The sequence below is a fragment of the Pristiophorus japonicus genome, chromosome 1, assembly GCF_044704955.1.
Source record: "Pristiophorus japonicus isolate sPriJap1 chromosome 1, sPriJap1.hap1, whole genome shotgun sequence".
NCBI classification, from domain to species: Eukaryota; Metazoa; Chordata; class Chondrichthyes; family Pristiophoridae; genus Pristiophorus; species Pristiophorus japonicus.
In genome coordinates, this window is record NC_091977.1 from 204,031,955 (window position 1) to 204,046,414 (window position 14,460).

A 14,460-nucleotide genomic window follows, 5' to 3' on the forward strand; every position below is an offset into this window, starting at 1 on the left:
GTGGAATTCTCTACCACAGAAAGTTGTTGAGGCCAATTCACTAAATATATTCAAAAAGGAGTTAGATGAAATCCTTACTATTAGGGGGATCAAGGGGTATGGCGAGAAAGCAGGAATGGGGTACTGAAGTTGTGTTAGTGTTAGTGTTTTATCAGAAGAATCACTCAACACTGAGAGTCGGTTCCAACGCCAATGCGGCCTTTATTAACGCCAGCGGGGAGGAAGCCTCAGGACTGGATCCAGGCACTTCACTCCGCAGAACAAAGGGTTTCATGGATCTTTATATGTTTTACAACAGTTACATCATATAGATTATAAATTCAATTAGACCAATAGATAGAGTTAATTTCTAAACATAAAGTGGCTCATGTGTTGCTAAGAGATGTGTTGCTAAAAGATGTGTTGCTAAGGGGTGTGTTGCTAGGAACGACTCATGTAACATGTTCCAGGTGCCCCTTATCTTACTGTCCTTGGGTGCTGTCTTTGGTAGCCTCCTTATCTTAATCCTGTTACAGAGTCGTATTGTCCTTACTTCCACCAGAACATTTAGTCCTGAGACTTGGCTGATTAGCTTGTTAGTCCTGTGTGTGGGAAACAACAATTATCAGTTTCCAGGAATGCGGTCTAATTCAGCTAACAGAAATCCCTTGAGGCCTCACGGGTAGCCATTTTATGGTATTAGAGTTACATATTTAGTGCTAACCTTATACTACAGGTGTAGTTCTAACCTTATGCTACAGGTGCCGTTGCCCAAGGTTTTGATATATTCAGCAGGCGCCTAATGCCTACAACAAGTTGCATGTTCAGCCATGAACTCATTGAATGGCGGTGCAGGCTAGAAGGGCCGAATGGCCTACTCATGCACCTATTTTCTATGTTTCTATGTTTCACACAACTACTGGTAGAGCACCAGCAGAGTTGTTTCTCAAATGACAGTCACAAACCAGATTCTCATTGTTAAAACCAAACTTGGCAAAGTCCGTAAAAGAGGCACAATTAAGACAGAAAGAGAATCATGATAGAGATAGAGTAAAAGAGAGAAGTGTGAAATTAAATCAGAAGGTGAGAGTGAAGAACCATCACCATTAATGGGTAAAGTGCTTACCAGGAAGAATGGTGAAGATATGTGGCCCTCGCATATATTTGGTCAAGATGTTTGATCATGGACAGGTTAGGTTTGTTCACATTGATCATATTTTACCTACAGACGTGAAAGTAGTTGAAGGTGGGAATGATTAAATTATTTCTGACTCAGCAGGTAGTTTTGTTATGCCAGTAGCATATCCTACATCCAATGTACTGGAAACAAATCCAAGAGAAAGTCTGAATTTAGGTCTGAGTCCGAGTCAGGCAGACTTCAGTATGAAGTTAGAGAGAGTTCAAATGGAAATCAAGGGCATCCCTTGAAGGAAAACTTTCCTCAGGATCAGCCTCGAATAAGTTTAAATTCAACACCGTGTTTGGAAGGTTCTGCTCGAGAGCGAAGGTATCCTCTTCGAAACAGAAAACAAGTGGTTAAGTTTGATTTGTAAATATGGCAAAATAAGTCCATATCTTTTGTTATGTATAATCATGCAAGTTATGTATGATGATTATTTTGTTATAATTACTTCTTCATTCAGGAGGGAGAAGTGCAATATATATAGCTCCACCTGTGGACTCCTGTGGCACTGCAGCCAGTGCTGTTTATAATAAAGAAAGGGAACAGGTCATCTGACTGATGAGTTCCGGAATGTTCTGCCATCTTAAGGCTGTGTGTGTTTCTGTGAGTTACTGAAAATATAACAATTACAATTCATGATGACATCCACTGATTACACTCCCTGATGACACGCCCTGATGATATCCCCTGATCCTGATTACAATCCCTGATCCTCTGATTACAATTCCTGATCATATCCCCTGATTACAACTATTTTGTCGGAAACAATTAAATCAAGTGCCCCCTGATTAAAAGGGCGGGGGGGGGGGGAAACACACCAAACACTGCAAATAATGCCTTCTTCTTTTTTTAGGATGGTTTTGAGGGTACTAAAAAACAAATTATACAAGTGCCCCCTGGCTAAAAGGGGGGGGGGGTACTAAAACCGGCACAATAAACAAATTAAACTTTAGACAAAACATCAAATTAAAATTTGGTTGCCGGGGGTGATGATGCACTTCAGTCCCTCTGGCGCCCACCTCTCACGGAAGGCCACGAGCGTACCGGTGGACACCGCGTGCTCCATCTCCAGGGACACATCCCCTGATTACAATCCTGATGATATCTTCTGATCACAATCCCTGATGATATCCCCTGATTACAATCCTGATGATATCCTCTGATTACAATCCTGATGATATCCCCTGATAACAATCCCTGATGATATCCCGATTACAATCCCTGATGATATCCCCGATCACAAGCCCTGATGATATCCCGATTACAATCCCTGACGATATCACCTGATTACAATCTCCGATGATACCCCGATTACAATCCCTGACGATATCCCCTGATCACAATCCCTGATGATATCCCCTGATCACAATCCCTGATGATAGCCCCTGATTACAGTCTCTGATGATATCCTCTGATTACAATCCCCGATGATATCCCCTGATTACAATCGCTGATGATATCCCCTGATTACAATCCCTGATGATATCCCCTGATTACAATTCTGATAATATCCTGATTACAATCCTGATGATATCCCCTGATCACAATCCCTGATGATATCCCCTGATCACAATCCCTGACGATATCCCTGATTACAATCCCCGATGATATCCCCTGATTACAATCCCCGATGATATCCCCTGATTACAATCCCTGATGATATCCCCTGATTACAATCGCTGATGATATCCCCTGATTAAAATCCTGATGATATCCTCTGATTACAATTCTGATGATATCCCCGATTACAATCCCTGATGATATCCCCTGATCACAGTCCCTGACGATATCCCGATTACAATCCCTGACGATATCCCCTGATTACAATCCCTGATGATACCCCTGATTACAATCCCTGACGATATCCGCTGATCACAATCCCTGACGATATCCCCTGATTACAATCCCTGATGATATCCTCTGATTACAATCCCTGATGATATCCCCTGATTACAATCGCTGATGATATCCCCTGATTACAATCCCTGATGCTATTCTCTGATTATAATCCCTGATATCCCCTGAATACAATCGCTGATGATATCCCCTGATTACAATCCCTGATAATATTCTCTGCTTACAATCCCTGATGATATCCCCTGATTACAATCCCTGACGATATCCCCTGATCACAATCCCTGACGATATCCCCTGATTACAATCCCTGATAATACCCCTGATTACAATCCCTGACGATATCCCCTGATCACAATCCGTGACGATATCCCCTGATTACAATCCCTGATGATATCCCTTGATTACAATCGCTGATGATATCCCCTGATTACAATCCCTGATGCTATTCTCTGATTACAATCCCTGATATCCCCTGAATACAATCGCTGATGATATCCCCTGATTACAATCCCTGATAATATTCTCTGCTTACAATCCCTGATGATATCCCCTGATTACAATCCCTGATGATATTCTCTGCTTACAACCCTGATGATATCCCCTGAATACAATCGCTGATGATATCCCCTGATTACAATCCCCGATGATATTCTCTGATTACAATCCCTGATAATATTCTCTGTTTACAATCCCTGATGATATCCCCTGATTACAATCGCTGATGATATCCCCTGATTACAATCCCTGATGATATTCCCTGATTACAATCGCTGATGATATTCTCTGCTTACAATCCCTGATGATATCCCCTGATTACAATCGCTGATGATATCCCCTGATTACAATCGCTGATGATATTCTCTGCTTACAATCCCTGATGATATCCCCTGATTACAATCGCTGATGATATCCCCTGATTACAATCGCTGATGATATTCTCTGATTACAATCGCTGATGATATCGCCTGATTACAATCGCTGATGATATTCTCTGATTACAATCCCTGATGATATCCCCTGATTACAATCCCTGATGATATCCCCTGATTACAATCCCTGCGATATCCCCCGATGACAGTTGCTGATTACAGCTCCTCTGCTCTTCCCTCCTCTCGGCACAGTGTCACTTCCTGTTAAGAAGCCCTGATGCCGCCTCTTGGACCGGTGCGAAGTGCAGACGCCGGCGGACGGCTGCAGTGTCCCGGCGCCGGTCCCGAGCGGAGGAGGAGGAGGAGGGAAGCTGCGGCTCGCCTCTCCCCACTACCGATTCGCGGCGCTGGAAAGTCTCCGGCGCCCCGCACGGCTGATCCCCAGTCATGGTGGCGCGGGCGCTGTTCCGTGCCATCATCATGGGCCCTCCCGGGTCGGGCAAAGGGACCATGTCCCAACGCATCGTCCAGACCTTCGGACTGCAGCATCTGTCCAGCGGGGAGCTGCTGCGGACAAACCTCGCGAATGGAACAGGTACCGACAGTGGCCTTATCTCCATCCCCTCCCCTCCCCACACCCGCACTCCACTCCCACTTTGTTGGACTTGCATGTTCTGTCTGGACGCGTAACTCTCAGCAACATTGCATCGTTTTAAAGTGCGGCGCCAGCGACTCCAATATCATTCTTTTTTTTGTAACTCATTTGCAATTTTCGGTATTTTCCCAGTATCCACGGTTTGACGCAAAATTTAGTTCCGGAATTGTGCCTGTTAAACCAGAACGTTTTCCTTAAAGTGACTTGAAGCGAGAATCCTGCAGAAAGATGTCAAAATGTGTGAAAACCGATTGAACATTTTTAAAATAATGGGCGGGCTTCAGGCCACAAATAACATTTAATCTTTTTATTGTGTTGAGTGTCAGCCTTCTCTCAGTGATCGCACCCTGGCCTCTGAGTCCGAAGGTTGTGGGTCCAAGCCCGACTCCGGAGATTTGAGCACATAGTCCAGGCTGACTCTTGCATGCAGTACTGAGGGAGTGCTGTCAATGGGATGTTAAACTGAGGCCTCCGCTGCCCCCCTCAGGTGGATGTGAAAGATCCTATGACACTACAGGTATTTGAAGAAGAGCAGGGTCGTTCTCCAATTGCCCTGGCTAATATTTATCTCTCAACCAACACCTAAAACAGATGATCTGGTCATTACCTCATTGCTGTTTGTGGAACCTTGCAAATTGGCTGCTGCATGTCCTACACTACAACAGTGACTACACTTCAAAAGTACTTCAGTGGTAATAAAGCACCTTCGGATGTCTTGAAGTTGTGAAAGGTGCTATATAAATGCAAGTTTTCTTTAACAATGTTTTATGCTTAGTAAGAACAGCGACTTGGTATTTGATTTCTATCATGTTTCAAATTCAAAATGGAGTAGTTGTGAAGTTGAAGACTTGATGTAAATACAGATTCTCATAGTTGGATGGGGAAATACATCATTGTATTTGCTTTGTGCCTGTTGACCATCCATTCAGTTTGTCTCTTCAATATTAAAACTTAGGCCCCACTCAACGTGGGACAGATTGCAGGGGGATAAACGACAATAAAACTTGTTCCCTTGTAGAAGAAGTGATTGTTCTGTAATTATTTTTTTTTCAGCAAACTAAACCACAAAAAACATTTTCAATGAACCTTGCTTTCTAAATCGATTTTAAATTGACATATCGAAGGATTTTGTAAAGAAAGCAATAATTAGGAACTTGTAAAAAGGGGGTTATAGCTTTTGCAATAGGCAAGTAAAAGAACGATGGAGTTGAGGAAACAGTGCCTCGTGAGAATTTTTTCAGACCTTCCTTTGTCGCCTGTTTTGCTCACTTGGCAGTTCTCAAAAGTTAGCTGAACACTGTGGGTGTTTCCTATAACTGGCACAGTAAACCTACTATAGTCTTAAATGCAACATCAAAGTAATCAGTTACTTCTACCCTACAGTATGTGTTCAGCCTCTGAATGTGTGCAGACGCAAGCGTCGTCTGCGTACTGTAATTCGATGACAGACGATGTGACGGGACATCCGGGAGGGCGCTGAGCACCTCTAGTCTCATCACCGAGAGCATGCAGAAAACAAACACAGACAGCGGAAGGAGCATGCAGCAAACCAGGCTCCCCACCCACCCTTTCCTTCAACGACTGTCTGTCCCACCTGTGACAGAGACTGTAATTCCCATATTGGACTGTACAGTCATCTGAGAACTCAGAGTGGAAGCAAGTCTTCTTCGATTTCGAGGGACTGCCTATGATGATGATGACAGTATGTGTACATAATTCTATTGTGGTAAATGTTGTTAAAATCTTGATTATAGCAACAACAACAACTTGCATTTTGTACAGCACCTTTTTGACATAGTAAAATGTCCCAAGGTACTTCACAGGAGCGATCAAACAAAATTAACACTGAGCCACATAAGGAGATATTGGGACAGGTGACCAAAAACTTGGTCGAAGAGGTAGGTTTTAAGTTCTGTCTGAAAGGAGGAGAGAGTGACAGAGGTTTAGGGAGGGAATTTCAGAGCTTGGGGCCTAGGCATAAGAACATAAGAAATAGGAGCAGGAGTAGGCCATATGGCTCCTCGAGCCTGCTCCGCCATTTAATACGATCATGGCTGATCCGATCATGGACTCGGGACCACTTTCCTGCCCTCTCCCCATAACCCCTTATTCCTTTATCGGTTAAGAAACTGTCTATCGCTGTCTTAAATTTAGTCAATGACCCAGTTTCCACAGCTCTCTGAGGCAGCAAATTCCACAGATTTACAACCCTCTGGGAGAAGAAATTCCTCCTCATCTCAGTTTTAAATGGGTGGCCCCTTATTCTAAGATTATGCCCCCTAGTTCTAGTCTCCCCTATCAGTGGAAACATCCTCTCTGCATCCACCTTGTCAAGCCCCCTCATAACGTTATGCGTTTCGACAAGATCACTTCTCATTCTTCTGAATTCCAATGAGTGGAGGCCCAACCTACTCGACCTTTCCTCATAAGTCAACCTCCTCATTTCCGGAATCGACCTAGTGAACCTTCTCTGAACTGCCTCCAAAGCAAGTATATCCTTTCGTAAATATGGAAAACAAAACTGTATGCAGTATTTTAAGTGTGGCCTCACCAATACCCTGTTTAACTGTAGCAAGACTTTCCTGCTTTTATACTCCATCCCCTTTGCAGTAAAGGCCAAGATACCATTGTCCTTCCTGATCACTTGCTGTACCTACATACTATCCTTTTGTGTTCCAGGTCCCACTGTACTGCAGCACTTTGCAATTTTTCTCCATTTAAATAATAACTTGATCTTCAATTTTTTTCTGCCAAAGTGCATGACCTCACACTCCAACATTATACCCCATCTGCCAAATTTTTGCCCACTTACCTACCCTGTCTGTCCTTTTGCAGGTTTTTTGTGACCTCACACATTGCTTTTCCTCCCATCTTTGTATTGTCAGCAAACTTGGCTTTGTTACACTCGGTCCTTTCTTCCAAGTTGTTAATATAGATTGTAAATAGTTGGGGTCCCAGCACTGATCCCTGCGGCACCCCACTAGTTACTGATTGCCAACCCGAGAATTGCCCATTTATCCCGCCTCTGTTTTCTGTTAGTTAGCCAATCCTCTATCCATCCTAATATATTACCCCCAACCCCATGAACTTTTATCTTGTGCAGTAACCTTTTATGTGGCACCTTGTCAAATGCCTTTTGGAAGTCCAAATACACCACACTGGTTCCCCTTCATCCACCCTGTTCGTCACATCCTCAAGAATTCCAGCAAATTTGTCAAACATGAATTCCTCTTTCTAAATCTATGCTGACTCTGCCTGACTGAATTATTCCAGATGTCCTTCTACTGCTTCTTTAATAATGGGCTCCAACATTTTCACAACCACAAATGTTAGGCTAACTGGTCTATAGTTTCCTGCTTTTTGTCTGCCTCCTTATTTAAATAGGGGCGTTACATTTTCAGTATTTCAATCTGCTGGGACTTCCCCAGAATCCAGGGAATTTTGGTAAATCACAATCAATGCATCCACAATCCCTGCCGCTACTTCTCAAGACCTGAGGATGCAAGCCATCAGGTCCAGGGGGTTTGTCTGTATTTAGTCCCATTATCTTACTGAGTACCACCTCCTTAGTGATTGTGATTGTGTTAAGTTCCTCCCACCGCCCCCCCCCCCCCCATAGCCCCTTGACTATCCACTGTTGGGATATTTTTAGTGTCCTCTACTGTAAAGACTGATCCAAAATATTTGTTCAGAGTTTCTGCCACCTCCATGTTCCCCATCAATTGAATGCATGGCTGCCAATGGTGGAGCGCTGAAAATCGGGAATGCGCAAGAGTCCAGAATTCAAGGGCTGTAATGCTGGAGGAAGTTAGAGGTAGGGAGAGGCAAGGCTATGGAGGGATTGAAATAAAGGATGAGAATTTTAAAATCAAAAGGTTGTTGCACACAGAGCCAATATAGATCAGCGACCACAAGGGCAATGGGTGAACAAGACTCGATGCTAATACAGGTAACCGGGTTTTGGATGAGCTCAAATTTAGAGGGTGGAATGCGAGGAGAGCATTGATGTAGTGAAGTCTAGAGGTAACAAAGGCAAAGATGAAGGTTTCAGCAAAAAACCATTATAAGAACATAAGAAATAGGAACAGGAGTAGGCCATACAACCCCTCGCGCCCGCTCCGCCATTCAATAAGATCATGGCTGATCTGATCATGGACTCGGGTCCACTTCCCTGCCCGCTCCCCATAACCCCTTAATCCCTTATCCGGTGAAGAAACTGTCTCTCGCTGTCTTAAATTTAGTCAATGACCCAGCTTCCACAGCTCCCTGAGGCACCAAATTCCACAGATTTACGAACCTCAGAGAAGAAATTCCTCCTCATCTCAGTTTTAAATGGGCGGCCCCTTATTCTAAGATTATGCCCCCTAGTTCTAATCTCCCCTATTAGTGCAAACATCATCCACCTTGTAAGCTCCCCTCATAATCTTATCCGTTTCGATAAGATCACCGCTCATTCTTCTGAATTCCAATGAGTCGAGGCCCAACCTACTCAACCTTTCCTCATAAGTCAACCCCCTCATCTCTGGAATCAACCTAGTGAACCTTCTCTGAACTGCCTCCAAAGCAAGTATATCCTTTCATAAATATGGAAACCAAAACTGCACGCAGTATTCCAGGTGTGGCCTCACCAATACCCTGTACAGCTGTAGCAAGACTTCCCTGCTTTTATACTCCATCCCCTTTGCAATAAAGGCCAAGATTCCATTGGCCTTCCTGATCACTTGCTGTACCTGCATACTATCCTTTTGTGTTTCATGCACAAGTACCCCCAGGTCCCGCTGTACTGCAGCGCTTTGAAATTTTTCTACATTTAAATAATAACTTGTTCTGTGATTTATTTTTTCTGCCAAAGTGCATGACCTCAAACTTTCCAACATTATACTCCATTTGCCAACTTTTTGCCCATTCACTTAGCCTATCTACGTCCTTTTGCAGATTTTTTGTGTCCTCCTCACATATTGCTTTTCCTCCCATCTTTGTATCGGCAACAAACTTGGCTACGTTACACTCGGTCCCTTCTTCCAAGTCGTTAATATGGATTGTAAATAGTTGGGGTCCCAGCACTGATCCCTGCGGCACCCCACTAGTTACTGGTTGCCAACCCGAGAATGAACTATTTATCCCGACTCTCTGTTTTCTGTTAGTTAGCCAATCCTCTATCCATGCTAATATATTGCCCCCAACCCCGTGAACTTTTATCTTGTGCAGCGACCTTTTATGTGGCACCTTGTCAAATGCCTTTTTGGAAGTCCAAATACACTACATCCACTGGTTCCCTTTTATCCACCCTCTTCATTACATCCTCAAAGAATTCCAGCAAATTTGTCAAACATGACTTCCCCTTCATAAATCCATGCTGATTATAGTAGACCATTAGTTTATTTGACAAAGATGATCAAATTGACGTATGTTAAAACTGACATTGCCCTACCAGTACTAATTCTGGTATAAAGAACAAAAAAAGCTGAAAATACACAGCAGGTTACTCAGAATCTGTTAGGTAAAAAGAAAAGAAAGGACTTTCATTTATATATCCGCCTTAATATTTTGGGACATTCTAAAGCATTCACAGCTTGTGAAGTACTTTTGAAGTGTAGTCTTTGTAGTAATGTAGGGAAACGCTGCAACCGATTAGCACACAGCAAGGCCCCACAAACAGCAATGAGTTAATGACCAGAAAAGTCTGTGTTTTGTGGTGTTGGTTGATGGATAAATATTGGCTAGGATACCAGGAGCAACTATGCTCTTCTTCACATAGTGCCATAGAATCTTTTATTTCTATGAAAGAGCAGACAGCATCTCTAATATTGAAGTGTCAGCCAAGCTTATGTGCTCAAGTCTCAGGAGTGGGATGTAAATCCACGACTTGCTGGCTGAGGCAAGAATGCTACCACGTGAGTATGACACAGTTTATGATGTTTTAGGTGAGTAGTCTTCATCAGAACTAAAGACTGAAGGGTAAGCGAGATTACCTAAGTGACAATTATTCATGTCTGAGCCTTGACACCTTGTGTCTCCAACTATGGAAGGGACGTAATATCTGATGCTGTCCTTGTCTAACACTGCATGGGCATTTCAAATAGAGGGAGCTGGATAGCAGTCAGGAGTACGAATCCTGGTCACCTCCCCTGTTTCCACCTTCCACACCAAAGTGGATCGAATCAAGTTCTTAAAAAAAAGACCAATTGCATTCCACCAATAAAGTTCTCTGACATGCAACACCCTGACAGTTGCCCATCAGCTGAAGCCATGAAAATTCAAACATTCATTCATAAGCTTATCCAGTCCAGTCACACTCTAAACAACTTTGGTCCTCAACCTTCCATGCAGGGTTGAATGCTCCCCACCTGCCAGCCCTGTCACAATGCCCTTGGGTACACCACTTTGCCAATACTTCATTACCCAGCTGAGAATGAACAACCAAACTAACTCCAACAAGCCACCCTGCAGCTTGGTGTCTGGCATAATGCGTGGCTATAAAAGGATAGCACTGTACTGTAAGACTACTGGAGTGTAATTCTTTTGTTATGCATTCTTGGGATGTGGGTGCTGCTGGCAAGGCAAGTATTTATTGCCCATGTCTTATTGCCCTGAGAAGGTGGTGATGGGTCTTTTTCTTGAACTGCCGGTAGTGGTTTGATTCAATGTAGTGGCTTGTTAGGCCACTTCAAAAGGAAGTTAAGAGTCAATCACGTTAGTGTGGGACTAGAGTCGCATACAGGCCAGATTGGGTAAGGATGGGAATTTTCCTTCCCTAAAGGACAGTCAACTAGTTTTACGACAATCTGACAACTTTTACTGATACCAACTTTTCATTTCCAGATTTTTTTAAGTGAATTCTCAAACTGATTTGAACACGTGCTCTTTGGATTATTAGTCCAGTAATATAACCATACACTACTGTACCTGTTGAAATCCTAGAAGTCCAGGTCTCACATTTTCGTGTTGTTAGACCCAGACAGGTCTGTCTCCACACCCAAACGTTAATTTGTGAATGAACAAGTAGTGTTGGGCCTGTTGCTGAATTGGGGACACAGTATCATTCTGTTGCTTATCAGGTGTTTTTAAGTCAACTTTGGGACTGTCACATTGTGAACAGTAGTTGTGCTGCTTCTGATTTTTTTTATATACAGGCAGCAGGAAATATGTGTTGCAGGGAAAGGAATCACTCACGTTTTTTCAGTGTTATGTGGAATGCTTGATGCACCCGAGACGATTGCTGTTTACATTTTTTTATATTTGATTTCTTCTTTTCAGGTATATGGATGGTAGTGTGGGTTAGAATCCTGTTCTTTATGTATTAACGATAACAACTTGCATTTATATAGTGCCTTAAACATAGAAAACGACAACAATTTGTATTTGTATAACGCCTTTAACGTAGTAAAACATCCAAGGTGCTTCACGGGAGTGTTAGCAAACAAAATTTGACACTGATATTGAGGCAGCTGATCAAAAGCTTGGTCAAAGGTTTAGATTTTAAGGAGCGTCTTAAAGGAGGAAAGAGAGGTTTAGGGAGGGAATTTTAAAGCTTAGGGCCTCGGCAGCTGAAGGCACGCTGTCAGTGGTGGAGTGATTAAAAACGGGGATGCTCAAGAGGTCCGAATTGGAGGAGCACAGATATGAGGGTTACAGGGCTGGAGGAGATTAGAGATAGGAGGGGTGAGGCCATGGAGGAATTTTGAAATCAAGGCGTTGCTTAAGCAACCAATGTAGGTCAACGAGCACAGGGATGATGGGGACTTGGTGCAAGTTAAGATTTGGGCAGCAGAGTTTCGGATGACCTCAAGTGCACGGAGGGTAAGACGTGGGAGGCCGTCCTGGAATGTGTTGGAATAGCCAAGTCTAGAGGTGACTGTCATAAATGGAGGTCTTATCAGCAGATGAGCTGAGTCGGGCGATGTAACGGAGGTGGAAAAGACTGTCTTGGTGATGGCATGGATATGTAGTTAAAAGCTAATCTCGGGGTCAAATATGATACCAAGGTTGCGAACAGTCTGGTTCAGCCTCAAGGCAGTTGCCAGGAAGAGTGATGTAGTTAATGGCCAGGGAACGGAGTTTGTGGTCGGGACCGAAGACAATAGCTTTAGTCTTCCCAATATTTAGTTGGAGCAAATTTCTGCTCATCTAGTACTGGATGTTGGATAAGCAGTCTGACAATTTAGAGACCATGGAGGGGTTGAGAAAGGTGGTGGTGAGCTGAATGTTGTCAGCCTACATGTGGAAATTGAGGCTGTGTTTTTGGATGATGTTGCCGAGGGGCAGCATGTAGATGAGAAACAGGAGGAGGCCAAGGAAATATCCTTGGGCGACATCAGAGGTAACTGTGCGGGAGTGGGAAGAGAAGCCGTAGCAGATGATTCTCTGGCTACGACTGGAAAAACTCAATACAAGTACAGACATTATTGCCATGATTAGCTTTCTACTTGTATTTGTTGTACAGAAGGTAACCTTGGCAATGACTACCCTTTCCAGAACCAGTCTGACCTCTGATATCTGGTTTAGTTGGTAGATATAGCTGGTTTAGATAGCATTGTCTGATCAAATTATTCATGCTTTAAGGGTGAAGTTATTAAATCAGTGATTTATTGCACATTTAAAACCGTGTGACCTCGCATGATAAACTGTCAATCAAACATAGCCTAATTAGTAATTCAGTTAACATATCCATTTTAACATAGGAATTGTTAGGCGAGAAAAGACCACGGTGCATCTTGTTCACCTACTATCCTGGGAGTCGCATGATTCAACTCTAATGAAGTTGTTAACTAATCATAGCAATCATGGGATAGAGGCAAACCCCAGTAGTGGAGAGTTTTGGGAACCATCGGTACAAAGTCACCTGTTTCTCCAAAGCATGCAATACTTACCACATGTTGGCCCCAAGTTTCCACACGATAAAAAACGGGCGCCCCTCCGAGCTGGGCGCCCGTTTTTCGCGCCGGAAAAAAAATGCGCGATTCTGGAGCGCCCTGCAGCTCCATGTCTGCTTGGCGTGGCGCCCAGGGGGGCGGAGCCTACCACTCGCGCCGATTTTGTAAGTGGGAGGGGGCGGGTACCATTTAAATTAGTTTTTTTCCTGCCGGCAACCCTGCGCGTGCGCGTTGGAGCGTTCGCGCACGCGCAGTGTGAAGGAAACATTGGCACTCGGCCATTTTTGTAGTTCTTTGTAGCTGTTTAATTTTTGAACATTTTTTAATAAAAGCACATTGCCATCAGTACTGAGGCTTCTTGCAGCAGTGAGAAGGCTGCAGGAAGCCTCAGAAAGTTGAGGCAGCCGTTTCCCGACGGCCTCCCCCCACTGCGATCGGGAATGGCTGCTGAACTTGTGAGGCTTCCTGCAGCCTTCTCACTGTCTCCTTCCCCCCCCCCCCCGCCCCCCGCGGGAACGGCTGCCTCAACTTGTGAGGCTTCCTGCAGAATTCTCCCTGGCTGAAGCACTTTCACACAGATAGGAAGATGGTTTATTTAATCTTTTCTTTGCTTATAAATTTTTATTCAGGTTGGATTTATTTGTATAATATTTGTATAAGTATAAATAAGGATTTATTATAGAATTTAATGACTTCCCTCCCCCCCCCACCTCGTTCTGGACGCCTAATTTGTAACCTGCGCCTGATTTTTTAATGTGTAGAACAGGTTTTTTCAGTTCGACAAAAATCTTCACTTGCTCCATTCTACTTTAGTTTGGAGTATGTTTTCACTGTGGAAACTTTGAAATCAGGCGTCAGTGGCCGGACACGCCCCCTTTTGAAGAAAAAATTCTGTTCCAAAGTGAAACTGTTCTAACTGACTAGAACTGCAGAAAAAAAAATGTGGAGAATTGCGATTTCTAAGATAGTCCGTTCACCACCAGTTGCTCCTAAAAATCAGGCGCAAATCATGTGGAAACTTGGGCCCGTTGTGTCTCAAATTAC

At 43.6% G+C, this 14,460-nt stretch overlaps 1 protein-coding gene across 2 annotated transcripts in view; it reads left to right on the top strand.

Moving 5' to 3' along the window:
- The first annotated feature begins 4,173 nt into the window (after nt 1-4,173).
- The window catches only part of ak3 (adenylate kinase 3), a 40,051-nt gene continuing 29,764 nt past the window's right edge, over nt 4,174-14,460 (top strand). For both annotated transcript variants that reach the window (XR_011593987.1, XM_070886261.1), the window contains exon 1: nt 4,174-4,483. Coding sequence is in view for 1 of the 2 variants with exons in the window: in XM_070886261.1 (XP_070742362.1) it covers nt 4,336-4,483 (148 nt within the window). In the remaining variant the exon portion in view is untranslated. The remainder of the gene's footprint in view (nt 4,484-14,460) is intronic.